The sequence below is a fragment of the Lotus japonicus genome, chromosome 4, assembly GCF_012489685.1.
Source record: "Lotus japonicus ecotype B-129 chromosome 4, LjGifu_v1.2".
NCBI lineage: Eukaryota > Viridiplantae > Streptophyta > Magnoliopsida > Fabales > Fabaceae > Lotus > Lotus japonicus.
Genome location: NC_080044.1, coordinates 61,077,917 through 61,097,222, shown reverse-complemented (window position 1 = coordinate 61,097,222; position 19,306 = coordinate 61,077,917). Strand labels below are relative to the sequence as shown.

The window sequence follows — 19,306 nt, the reverse complement described above, 5'->3', positions numbered from 1 at the left end:
CGATTAACGCCGATCTGATTGCGATTCATTTCCTTCTCATTCGATCTATCAAGTTTGGGGAAATCGTTTGAGCCAGATCTGGGTGTTCATTGTTACATTCTGAGCATTGTTACTTCTAGTTTTTTTCTTGGAAATTTCAAATCTTTGTCAAGGTTGATGTGAGCGACATAGTGGGGCGACGGTGGTCGCGAGTTCGACGATGGTGTTTCGCGTTCTGGTTCATTCTAGTTTTTGTATTAGTTTGGATTTCTCCATCCACGTTTTGGGCAAAGCTCAATTAGAAACGGTGTTTCCTGTTCTGAGTTTGACTATTAATTTTATCCTGATCTCAATTTTCTATTTTGATCTCATTTTTGCCAAAATTAATGTAAATATTACAACTTTCTCCTGAAATATCTGGGTTGATGCAACTCATGCAAGGTCTGGGTTTTGGACAGCTAGATTTTTATAATCAGGTTGAATTTCCAAGGCAAAATCCAGATGCCAAGTTCTTGAATTGGGGATGAAGGGTGTTGAAATCAAAATGGGTTGATTATTGTAAGTAGTATAATACAAAAGTCAGTTAGTTAGTATTTTGTTAAGTGATTGTTTAGGGGTTAATTGACTGTTACTTGTTAATTCAGTGAGTCCATATATAAAGAGTCAATTGATATAATTGTGAATTGTGAAATCATCATATAAGTTTGGCTTAATTGCACTTTTGGTCCCCCAACTATTGCCTTCCTGCGAAAATCGTCCCCAAACTTCAAAATTAGCAAAAAACGTCCTCCAACTATACATGTTGTTGCACTTTTGGTCTGCCGTTTGCCTTCCATGAGAAAACTAACGTGAGAAGCTGATGTGACTCCCTCACGCGTGTCTCACGTGACTTTCTTCAGAGAGCTTGATGACTGGACAAGTCACATGCTTCTCACGTGACTCTAAAAGGGTTTCTATGGTGAAGAAGACGATGGAGGAGGGAGATGACCGTTGGAGCCTTTCAGAGTTACGTGAGAAACATGTGACTTGTCCAGTCATCAAGCTCTCTGAAGAAAGTCACGTAAGACGCGCGTGAGGGAGCCACATCAGCTTCTCATGTTAGTTTTCTCACGGAAGGCAAACGACAGACCAAAAGTGCAATAACAGGTATAGTTGGTGGACATTTTTTGCTAATTTTGAAGTTTGGGGACGATTTTCGCAGGAAGGCAATAGTTGGGGGACCAAAAGTGCAATTAAGCCAAACTTATATGATGATTTCACAATTCACAATTATATCAATTGACTCTTTATATATGGACTCACTGAATTAACAAGTAACAGTCAATTAACCCCTAAACAATCACTTAACAAAATACTAACTAACTGACTTTTGTATTATACTACTTACAACAAACCCAACCTCCACCTCCCAACCCCCCTCCCCCCTGGACCAAAGAAAGGACCATTACAGCACAGTGAAGGATCCAAGGACACCTCTGCCTCACAACAGAGTAATTCTCTTCGCAACAACCATTATAAGTTTATTAAATAATGTCCAAAGTTTTTTGGGGGTGGTGGATGATTCACACTGACTTGGTAACAGTTACACAAGTTCAACATGGAATCTTATAACTTTGTAATACTGGTCCAGCCTGACCAGCCAGTCCACCAAACAGAAGGGCTCGCCATTAATTGATTCATGGCCTTAAGTGTTGGAGGTGTTTGGAGCAAACAGCCATCCATTTACTTTGGCAAATATGTGGTGCTGTTGACAAACATTGAATTTAATTATTTGCTCATCCCTGCTTTGCAAAATGTTTACATGTCAGAGAGTTGGGTTACTAATTAAATAATGACAATTTATTTCACGCTAGTTGGGAAATTCAACCAAATTAAATAGAGTACTGTTTTGAGAGGCAGGGAAGAAGGACTATACTGAATTACTGATGCATTGAATAAACCTCAATTTTGTCAAACTTACCCTGTATCCGTTGTTTCACTAGTTATTAGTTCTCTCTTATTTATTAGGAAAATAATCTTAAAAAGATTTATTCGCACCTCATATTTTTTTCACTTTATTTTCGCCCAATTTTTTTATATCTCCCTCGTTATCTTTTATCCTCTACTTCTAATATTTTCTCTCTCTTTCTCTCCTCTTTTTTTCTACCTATCATTTTCCTCCTCTACTTTCTAGTAGAGTGTGAACAAAACAGTTTCCATCATGAAAATGATTAGTGGACAATTAGGTGTAAATACCTACAGTAAAGACTAGGGAAAACAAATGAATATAATATATGATATAATGTGATAAAAAGAAAAAGAAAGAGAGAAAAAAAAAGTGAGTATACAATTTTGATGTTTATCTAACATAATTCTATTTATAAATAAAAAAATTTATTTCTTTACATTTGTGACTTTTTAAAATAAGACACCTGACTAACTCTTTTACTAGCCAAACACAAATTTAGACTTAAAAAAATATAAGTATGTGATAAAAAACAATGTTTTTTTTTCCATCAAAAGTTTTGTGAATAAAAAAAATTCATTGAAAGTTAGTCTTATAATGATGTAGGTGTTTCTAGTTTAAACATGATTTTCTCATCAGAGAATACATGTAATTACTAAATACTAATATAACCCACCAAGTGATAAGTGTGTAGATCCGGCAAGGTCTCATGTTGAAATCCTACTAAATGTAATAGCCTTAAATATTTAGTAAAGGATTTTTCGTCTAACTTGTTTATTTACTCTAAAATTAAAAATTAAAAATTTTAATAATGTCAATGAGTGAAACTTTTCTTATCCCAGTCGCAATTGTCATTTTTCTTTTTTAAAAAAACCATCCTATATTGTCATATACTTGTCAACTTATTATAATCATAATGTATAAGAAAAATTCAAAAACATGTTGTTCATCTAGCAAATCAATATTAATTGTTTGTCTGGAAGGTAATCATGTGAACATAGTGGTGACAATCCAAATAATGACATATGTCAGTTATGAGAATTTTGTTTTGTTCAAGAGATATCATCTCTTGTTTGTGTATATATATGTTCCTCGCAACAAATGTTTTTTCTAAGATTTAAACTTGTACTGTAATCCTTATGAGAATCTAACATACTTATCATTACACTAACACATTTATTGGTTTAAGTTATGGGAATTTTATTTAAGGAAAAAAGGATGGAAGTTTGAATAAGACATTTAGTTTCCATGTGAGGAGAAGCCATTGGAGTAGTTGTGAGTTTTCTCTTTTATCAGCAGAAAGGAAGGAACCAAAAGCGGGTACCCCGTATTGATAATGGTGGTGGAGCCGGTTGCTGCTGGTTGGAATTGGTTCGGCACTGTCTTTTCTCCCACGCTCTCATAGGAGCGTGTCAGCACGTGCACAAGACGACAAAACTGATTTAAGCGAAAGTAACACGTGTCAGGAAAGGGATAGATGAGAAGTATGGGTCCTGTCTATTAGATCCCAACATATTAATGTTGGCATTGACTCTGCATCGACTCTTTTTGGTCCTCACCTTCACCCTATTAATTCTACTTCTATTATTCTCTCATGTCATGTGAAAGTATCTAAGGTGTCGCCACTTTTATATATATTGCATTAATGATTATAAAATTGGTAATGATATGTGGACATACTACATACAAATATATACGGATATCCAATAAATATAGGGTTAGTGATGATTTTTAACCGCCGAAAGTTAAAAACGGTCATTAACCTGTATGTCCCATTGGGTTATCTGTTCAATTTGTATGTTCCGCTAACATTTTCCATTCATGTATCCAACTAACATTTTTCTTATAAAATAACAACAAGTTGTGTAATAAGGTATCATATAATTAATTTTTTTAGTAAAACATTTTAATTTTGGTAATAGATCTTCATTTTAATTTTTTATTATTTTAAATTATTTTTTAATCTAATTGTAATGTTGCAAAATGATTAAATCTAATTGACTAACGATGTAATTTTTTTAATGATTAATATAATTAATTATTTTTAAAAATATATGATAAGCCTTAAACGATATGAGACAAGAGGGATTGTTATTGGAGTCACAGCTACCTCTAAACAAGGAGGTCATTCTAATCTTATGAAATCACTTTATTTATTTAAGTATGAAAAAAAATCTTAAAATATTTACATTAATTTTCTCTTCCATTTTTTATTTCCACAAACTTTATCACACACATCTCTCGCTACTTTCTCTTCTATTTTTTCTCTCTCTCTTTAGATAGAGATGGAGGTGAAATGTGATGTCAAAGTAACTTTTTTAGAGAAAGATTGATCCAAGCTTCATTTATATCCACACACATGGAGAACTAGGAATATAACACTTTGTTTGGAGATAGATGTTGAAGATCTTGCGAGAAAGAATGATCCATCATCGTTAGGTTCAACGTATCGTAGAGAAAAGAGACTCGCATGCAAAATGTGTAGAAGTGGGACATTAATGTGTTTTTTTGGGACTTATTTATCCATATAACTTGTAGTTGTAAACCGCCACAAATGATGTTTATTAAGTGCCAACAAATGTTTACATTTGATACAAATTTATTTTGATAAAATAAAAAACTTTTTCTTACATCAATTATCCACATCATTAGTTTCAAAAAAATATTATCCACATAATTTTTTATTAACTTTCTCTTTTCTCTTTATCATACAAAATAACTTACAAATTAACTTTTCTTCTCACATCTTTATCTTCTTCTCCCTTCTTCTTTTTCTCTTTCTCTCAACAACCAAGCAAAACATAAGAGAGAGAAATAAGAGATATGATTAAAAAAATATATATAAAAAGAGAATATTAGTGAAAATGAGATGAAAGAGAAAATAAAATAGAAAAAATCAAAACCATTCAGATGCCAACCATTTCGGGTTGGGATACAGTCACAATTACGATTATTCATCCCTCCTCAAATGTATTGTACTAGGATCAGACCCAATAGGTTGCCAACTTGGTTGTCCCTCATGGTGAAAATACATCTATTAGATAAAAGATATAAGAGCTAGGATTACATTATTGATCTTGGAAAAACGAAAAGTTCACACTCATTCCACTCGAACCTTATTAAAACATAAAAATGAAAGAAAAAGAAGTGAAAAACATGATCGATCATCTAATCAAGCGCATTTTGTAATCAGTCATTTACCGTTTAGTGCGAGCATTTGCGACATAAGATAACTTAATGATCGGATACTAGGCTGAAAAAAGATTAAATTAGTTAACTAATATTTAATACCTCTATCTCTCAATTAACTGCACAGGTGTCTCATGGAGTCAGAGTAAATTGGGTGTGAATATGGAATTCTGATACTGCATAGGGGTGTTCATAACCGAACCAATCCAAACAAAACCGACAAACCGATCCAAAAAAACCGAAATCCAATCAAACCGAAAACCGAACGGACTGGAAATTGAAAAAACCGAAATTATTTATTGGATCGGATCGGATTTCGGATTTGATTTCCAAAACCGAACCAATCCAATCCAAACCGAACATTCACAAATATGTATACTTTTAGTTATATATATATCATTTCATTTACACTTACATAGTACATATTTATTGTATATATATTGATTATATCACACATGCATAAAAGTTTGCTATATACATGCATCAAAGTAAACAATTATAATCATAATTTTAAAATATGTTGACTATGTTATAATTTATGAATGTTATATTAATATTATAAATTATGTATCATTGTATTTATCATATATTATATATTTTTAAAATTTATACAACACAATTTCAAAGTATAAAAAAGTGAAACAAAAACCGAACAATCCAATCCAATCCAATCCAAACCGCTATAGATTGGATCGGATTGGTTCGGATTTGAATTTAGTAAAAAATTCATTGGATGACAAAATCATAAAACCGATGAGATCGGATCGAATGATTTTTCTCCTCAAAACCAATCCAATCCAATCCGCGAACACCCCTAATACTGCACACTCTCAATGTCTCTCTCCAAAAATAGCAACCCACAAAGCAAACCTCTACAGTTTCAATGGAGTTTAGGAGACCGACGCAGCAGTGACACTATTTCAAGTTTCAAGTACACTTCTTCAAGTAAAGTGACACACTTTCTTTCTTTCTATCTATATCTCTTTCTCTCTCTCACCACTTGACTTGGGCAACTAGTAGTTTTCCTTTTCTCATCCCCTCAATGTCTTTCTCTTTCAGTACAATAATACTACTATATGGATTCTGTGTTATTTGCCTCCTTCATCTCCTCTGCTTAAGCTGACACACTCTTTTCATTCATCATCATCATATTCACCCCCTTTCTTTTCGTTTCTCTTCACGTGCTCCTCTGACATTTTTCTGCTCTCTTTCTTGCCTCCTACTTGGGTTAATCTTCTCTTCTTTTTCTCACCTTTTCTTTTTTATTTATTTGTCAGGAATGAACATGAACTACAACAAAAACTTGTGGCTTCAGGGAGAGTAACCAAAAATCTTTGCTGCTTTTCTCTGTCTGTTTTGTTGGGCACTCGTTTGTCGTGGCCTGTGTACAACAAAAATGCTTTTTCAAGCCTCTCCAATGGTTCCTTTCTGAGGCTGAAATTTAAGCTCAACTTTTTTAGCTACAGAATCACTGTTAAACCGAACTGGCTTCTTGTTTCTTTCTCACTTTCTCTCTTGCTTCCTGATTCTGTTGCATGTGATGGAATCTTGGAGCTTTGTCTCTGAGGATCAAAAGGGGTATTCACTTTCACCTCCCAACACTCTTGGTAGAAGTAAAAATTCATTCTTAGGCTGGGAATTGAACACCCCTTGTAGTTTTTCCACCGACATCAACATGAGTCAGCAAAACGTTGATAATCAACCAACTGAGGAATTGGGTTTTCCTGATATGTTGGGTGGGAAACAGCAATTTTCTGATCATGATCTGGTTTGCAGTGTTCTCAACAGAGGTGAATCAAATTCCTCCAAGCTTACTTCAAACTCTGTGGCGGTTTCTAACGGTCGGGATTCCTTCATTGATTTGAAGCTGGGGCGTTTTGCTGATCATGGAGATTCACATGCCTTTGATTCAGGATTTTCCAGAAGAGTTCCTATTTTGTCTTCTTCTGAGTCATCAACACCACCCAAGAGAGTGAGAGCTTCAGGGATGCACTCTCAGACTGCATATTGTCAAGTCTATGGCTGTAACAAGGATCTAAGCTCATGTAAAGACTATCACAAGAGGCACAAAGTTTGTGAGGTTCACTCCAAGACTGCCACAGTTATTGTGAATGGAACTGAGCAGAGATTTTGTCAGCAATGCAGTAGGTTGGTCAATTTTTCATGATTTCTTCTCTGGAATCTTTGTTAATTCAAGGCTGTTTTTGTAAGCTGAATTTTTGTTGATACACAAACTTATTTTACCTGCTTATAGCATGTTTGAATTGGCTACTATTGTCCTAGAATAAATTTGGACACCAGAAACTACTTAGTTCATGTTTGAATACATGGACGGTGAGAGTCAAAATCACGATGGACTGAACCAAAGTAACTTGCCTTAGCTTTTGGAGCTATCCATTGTGATTTTGGTCAGAAGCTACTTAGTCTATGTTTGGATACACGGAAGTGAGTCAAAATCACGGTGGCCCAGACCAAAGTACCAGGATTTTGGCTTTACCGTGGTTTTCCATCATGTATCCAAACAAAACTTTCTTAGAATTGATTTTGGCTTTAGAATCAATTGTAGAAGAATTCCAAACACACTATTGTTATGCTTATGAACTGTAAATTGTTGCTCCACTAACTTTTCTACTTCACTGAAATGGACAAGCTTGAAATAAGAAGCTGCGTTGGTATATGATGTATAGTTCTGCTGAAATGTTTTGCTTGTTATACAGGTTTCATTTGCTCACTGAATTTGATGATGGTAAGCGCAGCTGCCGTAAACGCCTTGCAGGCCATAATGAGCGGCGAAGAAAACCACAATTGGGTATTCACTCCGGAAAGTCCGGGAGGTTGCTTCAGCCATGTGGTGGTACTGATATAACTCTGCTCTCTACTTCACACTTCCCTTTACTCTCATGGTCCCGTTCCTCCTTTTGGCTTATGCACATTCATCATTGCATTCTTCAGTTATTAAGTTCCATGTAATTGACTGCTTAACTATAAGGAAAATGCTTTTGTTGGAAAGGTTTTTCATGTGTACTAATGAATATTAGGCTAAATATAAGTGAACGGTTTCACAGTTACTTTTAAACAACTTCACATAGACCAGACCCAAGATTTGTCATACATTACTTCGTTTTGTGCTCACCTTCATCAGAATCATGACGATCTTTTAGTAAATAGCATTTTTTCTTTTCAATAAAGGATTCATTGGATGTGTGGTGGATGTAAACCATAAAAGCATGTTTTCTTTTCAGTTGTCTTTAAGTGAATGTGGATCCATGTTTAACCCTTGTTTCACGTTTGGTGTCTGGGAAAGTCGGATCTCAGTTTCCAAGCAAATGAACGTGCTTTCAAGCAAAAGCAAACACACCCTTATTCAAAGAGAATAATGGTGTTATCACTGAGGGGAAGAGATTTTCTGTCACTAAACATGCCCCCCCTCAGGAACTATGTTTTCTCCTTATGATCAATCATTAACTTATACCTGTTTACTAATAGAATGAAGTCTAATTGACAGTAATTAGTTCCCTACTTACCTTTCATAATACTAACCTTAAGGTTCCAGCATATATCTTGGCTGTTACTACTCATTTTCTATCTGATTAAAAGGCGGGAAAAGGGTGAAGCCAACCTTAACTGTGATAACTGATGCCAATTTTCTCTGCTTTTGCAGTCATTATTTGATATCGGAAAAATGGTTTGATTTAAAGTTTTATAAAGATCTTATGGTTCTTGCAGATAGCAGATTCCAGGGAACAAAGCTCACACCAGCATCTTTTATCGTCCCAGAGATGCTCCCTAGTGGGATCATGCATCCTGAGAGATATGAAATAGGTGGCTTCTGGAGACCTATAATAAAAGCAGAATGTGGGGGTGGCTTTAAACATCTTTCTTCTATGTCTATTACCAATGGACATCCTATGTCAAGATCTCTATTTCCTTCACACAACCAAAAACAATTTCCCTTTCTTCATCATGAAAATGGTGCCGCGTCCACTACCGAAAGCATCTTCTGTGATAGCAATGGCCAATATCCACCTTCCCTCGGGGCTGCCCAAAATTCTGGTTTACGACCACTATTCCACGACACCTCCTTAGGAAGTGAGGACTTCAATGTTTTCTACACACCATCAACTGTTCAGGGATTATCGGGAATTTCAGACTCTTGTGCTCTCTCTCTTCTGTCATCACAATCCCAGAACTCGCCAAGCCAATCGTCAGGAATTCCTTTGGCTCACCCCTTTGTTATTCCCAGCAGCCATAGCCATCACTACAGCATGAGTCAGGTCTCGGAAAAGATAGGAATAAGCTCACACACTTCTTCAAGCCGTGTGTCGGATGGGTTTCCATCAGAACTAAATCATGCAGATGGAGGTAATCTCGGTCCTGCATTGATATCAGACAATCATGATATTGTCCACTTTGGAATGGCAGATGGGATTTTCCAACAATCAGATTTTGTGAGCGTGAAAGATCGTCTTTCCTGTGAAGATGATGCGACCATTGACTTGCTCCAACTGTCATCACAGCTTCAGCGAGTGGAGCATCAGCGGCAATCCTTGCAGCTAAAGCAAGAGAATGATTCTCCGTGCACTCTCCGGATTACTTAAGGTGCCTTGAAATGGTATGTCGTTCTGTTTTGTTAAATTTTACAAACTGTTTTCTCCATGCAAACTATGTTCGCACTAGATCAAGATCCTCCGAGGCTCCGACCCCAAATGGTGTCTCATTCTCTATCCCACCAATGAGATTGTGACATGTCAATTAAAAGCCATCCATGTAAAGTTTTAAATTTCATATCCTTGTTTTTTTTAATTGGCATGACATAATTTCATTGGTTGAGACATAAATGATAGTACATCTCATTTGGGAACAGAAGATCTCAATCAGTTAGCACTTTGCTCCAGACAAACTTGTTTTGCACTAGCCTGAAATCATGTTTCATTTGATGCAGGGTAAAAGTTGTGCAGCATGTGACATACACCTATGCCAATCATCTTAGACAATGTAGAAGACAAGGAAGTAGAAACTTGGTGCTATTCCCATCAGATGCTAACTATTTGGATCAATTTGGTTGTGCTGATTTGGAGGAAGAACTTGTGAGTAGAATAGCTTACCGTGTAATCACGTGAGGCTACATCAATTTTTGTTTGTTGGGACTAAAAAAGTTGTCCCTCTCAGTCTTAATTTATCCATGCGGATGTAATAAACTAGAGCCTTAGATGCATCAAAATGTTCTCTTCTGGGCATAAATACTGATACCCGATTTCATGAATCTGTCATTGACTTTTTTAAGGTCATAATGAAGTGTTAATGCTATGCAGTAATGTGAACCAAACAGTAGAAGATAGCTTCATCATGTTAGATCAAGGAAGATAAGGAGTTTTCCTTTTTTTAATGAAAGGGTAATGATACATCACTCTGACAGAGGCAGAAGGAAATTCATCAATCCACTCTGGAAGAGGCCAGACCAACTCACAAGTAGGAGTAATGCATATTAATTTGGTTAGGTTTTGAAAATGAAAGTTTTTCTTTCAGCTCATCCCTTTTTTTTTTAGAAAGATAAATATATATAATAATAATAATAATATCAAAAGGCTTCAGAGCAACTATACTTATTTTTGGGCCTAGTTTAGTTTCAGCTCATCCCTTCTTATAATTCAACTAGTTTAGTTTAAATTAAAATTTAAAATGATTTGGATTAAATCAATTTTTTTGGTTTTAATTAATCTTACTATTCTTTAAGCTGGTAGTGAATAAATCCTAAATATTTAATAAATGTAAACAATTTAAAATATCAATTATTCTGTCTATAACTTCAAATATTTAGCGATTAATTACTTTACATTGATGACGGTGTATCAAGGGTTAATTAATTACTTTACATTGATGACGGTGTATCAAGGGTTAACACAATCGTACAATTAGAAATTATCAATTTATCATGTCACAATTAAATTTGAATTTTAAAATATTTAAAATAGAAAATAGTGATATGATTGGATGGGAAAAAAATCTCATTACTCCCATAGGATATAGAGTGTTCAGTTCATTCCTTCTTCCATTCAAATTATGCAACCTATCTTTGTATGGTTTTTTCTTTTGGTCATCTGCCTATGTATGGTTAGTTATCCGCACTATTTAATTATTGAGTCCAAATTTTTACAAAATGAACACGATAATTGTGTACTAGAGAAGTACTGAGTGTTAGTATTCTGGGACTACCAAAGATTTTCTCTATTGAGTGCATGTGTAAAACTCTTTACAGTTTACACTGTCAATCATTGTATGTAAATTGAATCCTAATATTTAATGCAAGTAAAGTTGATTTAAAGAATTTCATGATTTTATTCATATTTAATCCAAAATAAATAAAAATTAATATGCGAAAATGGATAATTAATTAATTATACTTTTAATTATTATATTACAAGATATTTAATTATTTGAATTAATTTTTTAAATATAAATCAACATTATGGTTCAATTGATGATGAAATTCTAAAATATCTTCTGATTAGTATCTTCCTCGTGACCAAAAAATCAACATTAGTAATATGATAATTTTAAAATATTCAGAAAAGTAGACATTCAAAAAAATTGTGAATAAAAGAGATATAATAAATCTATAAGTAAATACTATATAGTTTTTTTTTTAAATGTATAAGTAAGTATATAGTCGGACCCATATATTTTTTACCAACATTGTTTTTGGTTTACATGTGGAATGATGAGGGAATAGGTAAAGTGATAAATTTCACTTAAAAGTCCATTTAAAAATATTACATATGTTACCTTCAAAAAAAAATATTACATATGTTTGAAAAAAAAGAGATTACATAGATGGGTGGACGACACATAGCCCAACCCAAGTTCTCTTATTTCTTTGCTTGCTTTTAGGAGGAAGAATTACCGATAAGGATATTTGAAGCCGGAGTTTATATTGTTATTGAATCCAATTATCCAACCTTTTATTTGTGTGCCCATTGCGCGCATGTTACTTTTTTTATTATTTTGTCAGCTTTGTAGGTTACTGTTTAGCAAGGCCGAGTATGATCATCTCGTATCTAATAGGCCCAAAAATAAGTATAAGCCAAGTAAAGATACCATGTCCTAAAAAAGGCAAAAAGGAACTGGGTTATAATTAAATCATATTTTTGTCAGTGGTGTTTAGCTAAACACTTAAAATGGTTGTGTAATGTTCTCGAATGATAGTTCAAGTGGTAAGAGCTAAGGGATATGTGGGTTGGGTGGAGGAGGTCCCGAGATCAATCCCTAAATGGTGCAATTTATATTTTCAATGTTTCCCCGAGGGTTTTCTCACATCTTTGAAATCTGATTGGTTGATAGTGTAATAAAACTTTCTACCGTCGGTGCATCATCTTTTTCTCATACTGAACTAGAATAGTACATTTATAGTTTTAACTTTTAAGTATTAAAGCAATGATTGGTGCTTTTTTAACTAGATTAATTAGAGTAATTTACTTTTAAAATTACCAAAAGATTCTTAAAACATTATCAATATGAAATCTGATTGGTTGACAGTGTAATAAAACTTTCTACCGTCGGTGCATCATCTTTTTCTCATACTGAAATAGAATAATAACATTTATAGTTTTAACTTTTAAGTGTTAAAGCAATGATTGGTGCTTTTTTTAACTAGATTAATTACAGTAATTTACTTTTAAAATTACCAAAAGATTCTTAAAACATTATCAATATGAAGAAAGTTGTATGTACGTAATCATATATAGAACGAGTGGATTGAGAGCTTATGTAAGTAGTTTATGATTGAACCATGATTTATTTTGAGCTTATTTTGATAAGTTATTTTGATTTAAAATTAGCCTATAAATACGAGCTTATACTTATATATAACTTATTTTAAATTTATTTCAATAAACTTGTCAATTAATTAGCTTATGAATAAACTCTTATTACAAAAAAATGCTTAATTAAATTATTTACTCAAACGTACCGGTATTCTCTATACACAAGGAATTTATGGTCATCAATAATTATTTGAAAAAAGTTTTTTAGTTTTTATTGGAACGTGAAATTTGAGGCTGGTCATAAGTGCTACAAGAATTTCGTACTTATTTTCCGATGGAAAAAAAAAGAATTTCGTACTTAGAATTTGTTTTAAATAAAAGTAGATTTAATTTGTTACATTATACATTTTGATAAAAGAAATTCTAGTTTGATAATAATTCTAAAATAATGTCACTGTAGGATAGCACAAGTGGTAGTAGCTGAGGGACATATGAGTTGGGTAGGGGAGGTTCATTGATCGATTTCTGGCGGGTGCAATTTATGTTTCCGACGTAAAAAAATAATTCTAAAACAAATTGCCCTAATTTAATATAAAATGCAAAGGATTTGATTTCTCGTTTAGTGTGACTAAAGGTATTCAAACAATTTCCCCATTCAAAAAATTCTTATAAGGTTCGTTAAATACTTGATGTCACTATAAGATCAGCATGCTCATATTACAATTCAAAAGCACCTTTATTATGTGGTCCATAAGTCGGAAAGCATATAGGAAGGAAGTACTTTTGCTTCCAATGTTTCTTTAACATGTTGAAGCATATGTTGGAGAAGCATCCAGCAACTAGAGTATGATGATTAATTATACATTTATTAATTAATAAATCAGCCACATGTATGCTTTAAAGATGCATGCGATCGATTAATGCAAAGAGAGATCATAATTGGGATCTTTAATTTCTTTATTAGTACTAGTATTTAGTACGATATAATTAACGTATATAGAAGATTTTCCCATAGGTTTATTTGATGGTGGAGAGGGTGATGATTCGTTCATATGCCTTTTAAAAGTGTTTCAAATTTTAGTTGAGGAGGCGGCGCAGGTTTTTCTATGTGTTTATTTCCTTTTTGATTTCAATCTTTGCTTTTAGAATGATAGGAATAATCATCACCACAATCACATACAAATAAGGCAATGGCATGGGGATTAAACCTTTAATTTCCCATTTGGAGGACAAATGCCATTGCTATATTTAGTCATACTTCTACTACAATCCTCCTTTTAATTGGATTCAGTCAATTTTTCTTTTTAACAAATTTAGCTTTGTGGTAGATCTACCAATATGCTGATGTGCTTATAGTTTAGTTGATAATTATTGGTTTTAAATATTTACGTGCAGATGTTCGATTCTTTATTAAACCATTTACTACTCCTGTCTAGAGATTTACAACTTGTTGAATGTATAACAGAAAACAAGGATAAACAACAGTAACGTTGAAAAAAAAGGCAATGGGAGAACAAACAAAAAATTAAGAATATAATGCACGTATTTTTGAAATCGAATATAATGCATGTAAATCTTAATAAATGGTTATTAAACACCTTGCTTTTGTTTGAGAATTAGAGTTAGGATTGAGTAAAAGAAGCAAATCTAATATTGGCTCTTGTAAAAAAGCAAATCTAACATTTTTAAAAATTTTTTTTATTCCCCTATCAAGATTCAAGAGCATGCAACCCCATATGTTATACAACAATGAACCATAGTTTTTAAAAATATTTGTTCTGTAAGCCAATTCTATGTGGATCATGTTAATTAAAAATTGGTTCACCATAAATCATGTTTTTACAACTAATATTCAATTCTATGGGGATCATGTTTTTGTTTGTGGTTTCTTGAGGTGTTTGGGAAGGTCTTTGATGTAGTAGCTGAGTTTTTACTAGTTTTTTACTGGCTAGGTCACCGTACTCATGTTGTTGAGAGGGGTTGTATCTCAACTTTATATATATTTATATATATTTAACTTTAAAAAATGTGTTTTTTTTTTTTAAACAAAAGTTATATATATATATATAAAATAAAGTCGATAGTACAAATAATATCCAATGCTACAAAACAGATATTAAAACTGCTACCCAGCGATCATGAGAACAAACTCAGATAAAAACCTACGAGACAGACATCCGTCGGGGACCCAATTTGTGACAAAAGTCACACAACCCAAAAAAAAAGTGTTTTTTATATGTTAAAATTAATTTGTAGATACATTTTTAACTTTTTGAACCATATTTTTCTTAGTCCGCAATAGATAAAGTTATGTTACAATTTATAAATGTTATATAAATTCTATATATTATTTATCATTTTCTTGATTTTATATCATATATTTTAAAGATTTATATACTACAATCCCAAAGAAAAAAAGTTAAATTTAAAAAATCGAAAAAATTCAATCCATGATCCAAATTGCTAAATATTAAAATTCAATCAATGACCTAAAATCGAAAATTCAATCCATGGGCCAAATTCCTATATATTGGATCATATCAGATCTAAGAACAAATGCATTGGGTTAATTATAAAATAACAAAACCAATTGAATTTAATTGGACTATTTTCTCCTTCAAAATTGATCAAATCCAATCCGCGAATAGCCTTGCTAAATTCGCATGTATATATTTTGTAGCGAAATGATAAGAGATAAGAGATTAATTGAAGTACTCCCTCCCGGCCCTCCGTTCTTTATTATCTATCACTTTAAGGTTTTGTTACATGCATTAAGGAGTAGTATTAATATTCTCATTTTTATTAAAAGTTTAAAACTCCTAACTTTCTAATACACTATTTTTATCTCTTATTAACTCTGACTCTATAATTTTTCGACCACGTACTATTGAGAATTATATCAAGTTAAGGGTATAACTAACAAAATATAATTAATATTTTCTTTGTAAAAGCAACAGATAAATAAAAATAAAAATAATCTCAAAATAATGAGAGATGTATAGGAACAGATCAGACGATCAGTACAAAAGATATATTGATAATATCAAGTGCAGTACAGTGAATTCTGGACAAACTAAATTGGATGAGACCAGATGGACTAATCCTATATAGTTATCAATGTTAGATCTTGATGGGTGCCACATGAAAGGAATATCTCAATAATCTTCAGGGCCGGTCCCGATATTTTAGAAATTCTAGACAAAAAAAAAAATGGATTCTTAATAATTTTAATGTTCGAAATTTCATTAAAACCATTATGTTGGTTCGTTTGGCAACTGACCTCTTGCAACTCATTTAGGGGTTGCGTGTTCGAATCCAAGCAACGCGACCTTTTACTTTAATTTTTGAATTTTTTCAATTCAAATTAATTACTCCCTCCGTTCCAAAACTATTGTAGTTTTAGCTTTTTTGTTTTGTTCCAAAACCATTGTTGTTTTACATATCCAAAACACTTTATCTCATTTTCTTCCATTCATGCCCTCATTTAATATTGTATCTCTCAAGTACCACCTCTTATTTGCACCAATCACAATTTTCACCATTCGAACCCGGTACATAAAAGTAACATACACAGTTACTAACCACTAGACCAGCTCAAATCATTAATAACATTTTAAACATTAATTATTATAACTAAATTTTATTTTAGGAGAAAGTTTAATGAGATTTTTTTTTTGAGCCCGGGGCACGTGGCCCTGATAATCCTCATTAGAGATATGTCGAAGACACAAAAGTACTATGAAGTGTTGTACAAGTCAATTTTTGACAGATATTTTATACCATATATATATATACTTTTAAACAAACATAAAGTTAACCATTTTCTTTAAAGAAGGAATATCGTGGAAACCCCATATAACTTTGAAGTCATGAGTCATCTGTTGTGATTATTCTCAGGATTTTGGTTGAGTACGGATGGGTGATGTGTTCATGATGGATGGTAGCTGGTTGTGACTTGAGAAAGAGGAAAGGAATAATGGAATATCAGTATATATAGAGAGTGACAGGACGAGAGAATCAGTTAGAAAAGAATGGAAGACTGCATTGCACTGAAAAGAAGAAAATACACAAATTATAAAATATGAAAAAGGAAGGCCTAAAGCAACTTAATTGGTACACACACAAAAAATAAGAAAGATACTATCAATTTCTTTGGATATTCAATTCCTATTTGTGAATTTCTTTATGGGTGGGAAAGGAGCAGAGCTTTTTCACAGGGGCATAATTTATGAGCTAAAGATATATTCGATCTGCGGAAGGATTTGGATCTTGTGTACATAAATTTGTTAGGTTCGTATTCCTCATCATTTTATAGTTTAATTTCTGCAAGGAGAGGGATGAAAACAGATAAAAAGGTGAAATCCTTATGATCATCACGCTATTTGCTACCAGTACCAAGGAATCAATCATTTTAAAGTGATGCTGCGCAGATATACAATGATGCAGCCATGATATGAACATGGACTGATTTCATTGGTTTAATTGATGGCTTAACTCTATTACATGAGCGTTCATTAATAAAATGGTAGGTTTAGTACTTTAGTCCAATGTTAACTAAGACATACACTTATGAGAAAGAAGATTCATAATAATTAAGTTAATATCCACTATATATTACCGGATAATATCGATTATACTTAACAATGCAATATTCACACCAGATTTTCTCAAGTTTATTACAACTTTACGTATATATACAACTTAAGGGACACATTTTATATACATATGATATATGCTCAATTATAATCCTTATTTCTCTTCAACCTTGTTGACTTGAGAGTCAGAATATCCACCTACGTTCGCCACAATCATGGCCTAAAGTCTCAAATCTCAAGCTATCCAAGTTGTATGTAACGGCAGGGAGTTGAGGGAGACAACCATTGCCGACCACTAAGCCTTACGATGGATTAACCTACAAGGAAATGATATAAGTTCCGAACTTTCGTCATGCCTAAAACATGAATACATGAAGAAAAAAAGGATTGAAGAACTTACCAAAATTGAAGAGGGATGAAGATCTTGACGGAAAAAATGCTAAATGCCTCTTGGACTAGCGATTTACGACTACTTCCAAAACAGAACACTCTGCCAATGTGGCAAGAGTCAAGGAAGGCAAAATGACAATCAATTCCTAAATTTAATGGTGATGTCAGGGGCAAACGTGATTCTTCACCTCCCAAGTGAGGACAAAAGCGACATTTCGTACCTAATGTTTCATCATTATGCAACATTTAGGGAGTTGCGTCGAATCAATCACCACCGATCAAAGCGTTACACAGAGTCACCGTCTTTGTGATAAGACACACATCTTCATATTTCGAAGTACCTCGATCTAAGTGTTAATATCTAAGGTTGGAGCCCACGACAAGATTGAATCAGTCTTAATCATCCCATGCATATGCCTAAGGAGATTTTAAGCTCATCCTGAATCAAAAGTATATTGTTAGAGGCGAGCCAAGTGACTCATCGCTTCAGACTAGAGACTATCTCGAATCATGACATTCCAAGCATCATAATACCTCAAATACTCATACTAGGGGCAAATGTTGCACAATAAAATGATAGACACAATACTTTGGCTTGATGTTGCAAGTCGTATGCTTATGGCTTATGAGAATGAAGATTCATAATTAAGGTAATACCCACTATTACCACTGTCGTTATACAATAATATCATATGCACACATGACTCTCCTAGGATTTTGTTACAACTCTTATTTCTCTTTTGAATGTGTTGCAAGTGCTTACCTGATTGCTGGGTATGAGAAGAAAGAGACCCTTACACACGGATGAGCACAACAACCCTGTCCCTTTACTTATGTCCTTCACTCAAGTTTGATTTTCTCTTAGATAGAAAGTGCGGTGAAAATGAAGTACAAATTAATGTTAGGAGTTTAGTGAAATATAATTCTAATATTTTCATTTACCACTTTGCTCCCTAGATTTTTTTTATAATTATTATATTCATTTTTGTTTCCAACAAATAAGTGTGTATTTCGATTTCAATTTGTAAAATAGAGTTTGAGTGAGTTTGCAAAACAGAGTTTGGTTTAAAGTGGCTTGATTGTAATATGATTTAAGTTTGATACTTTTATTTCAAAATAAAGTTTGATGATTAAAATAGGTTGAGTAAATGTAGAAGTGACAATTTGGTGAATTGAGATAAAAGTTAGTTTGAGGCTAAAAGTGAGTTCCGTGAGTGTGGTTCTTAATTTATCAAACTTGGTAGTACAGTTACATAAATCTAGGCCCAAACTCAAAAACAAACACAACCTTAAATGTTATCTTTGTTTTGGCCTGTCTCCTTTGATTTGCAAACAACATATGGGGTTAGGCGCACCTAAACATATCACTCTCAAACTCAGATCGTGTGAATGTAAAGGGCCTAAAGGCTGATCAAATTAATACCACTCTTACCTGAAAGTGTGAAAAT

General features: G+C 33.2%; 1 protein-coding gene across 2 annotated transcripts; it reads left to right on the top strand.

Moving 5' to 3' along the window:
* The first annotated feature begins 5,951 nt into the window (after positions 1-5,951).
* On the top strand, positions 5,952-10,428 carry LOC130712048 (squamosa promoter-binding-like protein 6). Of its 2 annotated transcripts, none has more exons than XM_057561874.1 (5): positions 5,952-6,058; positions 6,391-7,261; positions 7,831-7,967; positions 8,840-9,725; positions 10,056-10,428. In XM_057561874.1, the coding sequence occupies exons 2-4, from the start codon at positions 6,654-6,656 to the stop codon at positions 9,709-9,711; spliced, it is 1,617 nt and encodes a 538-aa protein (XP_057417857.1). In that variant the 5' UTR covers positions 5,952-6,058; positions 6,391-6,653; the 3' UTR covers positions 9,712-9,725; positions 10,056-10,428. The 2 variants fall into 2 exon arrangements, with proteins under 2 accessions (XP_057417857.1, XP_057417858.1); XM_057561875.1 differs by lacking the exon at positions 5,952-6,058 and adding an exon at positions 6,073-6,294.
* The last annotated feature ends 8,878 nt before the right edge of the window (positions 10,429-19,306 follow it).

Bases quoted from the DNA above. Each gene is read 5' to 3' on its own strand.
- LOC130712048 (XM_057561874.1), top strand. From the start codon at position 6,654: ATGGAATCTTGGAGCTTTGTCTCTGAGGATCAAAAGGGGTATTCACTT. The intron at 7,262-7,830 runs GTTGGTCAATTT...CTTGTTATACAG, and splicing joins TTTTGTCAGCAATGCAGTAG to GTTTCATTTGCTCACTGAAT. The intron at 7,968-8,839 runs GTACTGATATAA...TGGTTCTTGCAG, and splicing joins GTTGCTTCAGCCATGTGGTG to ATAGCAGATTCCAGGGAACA.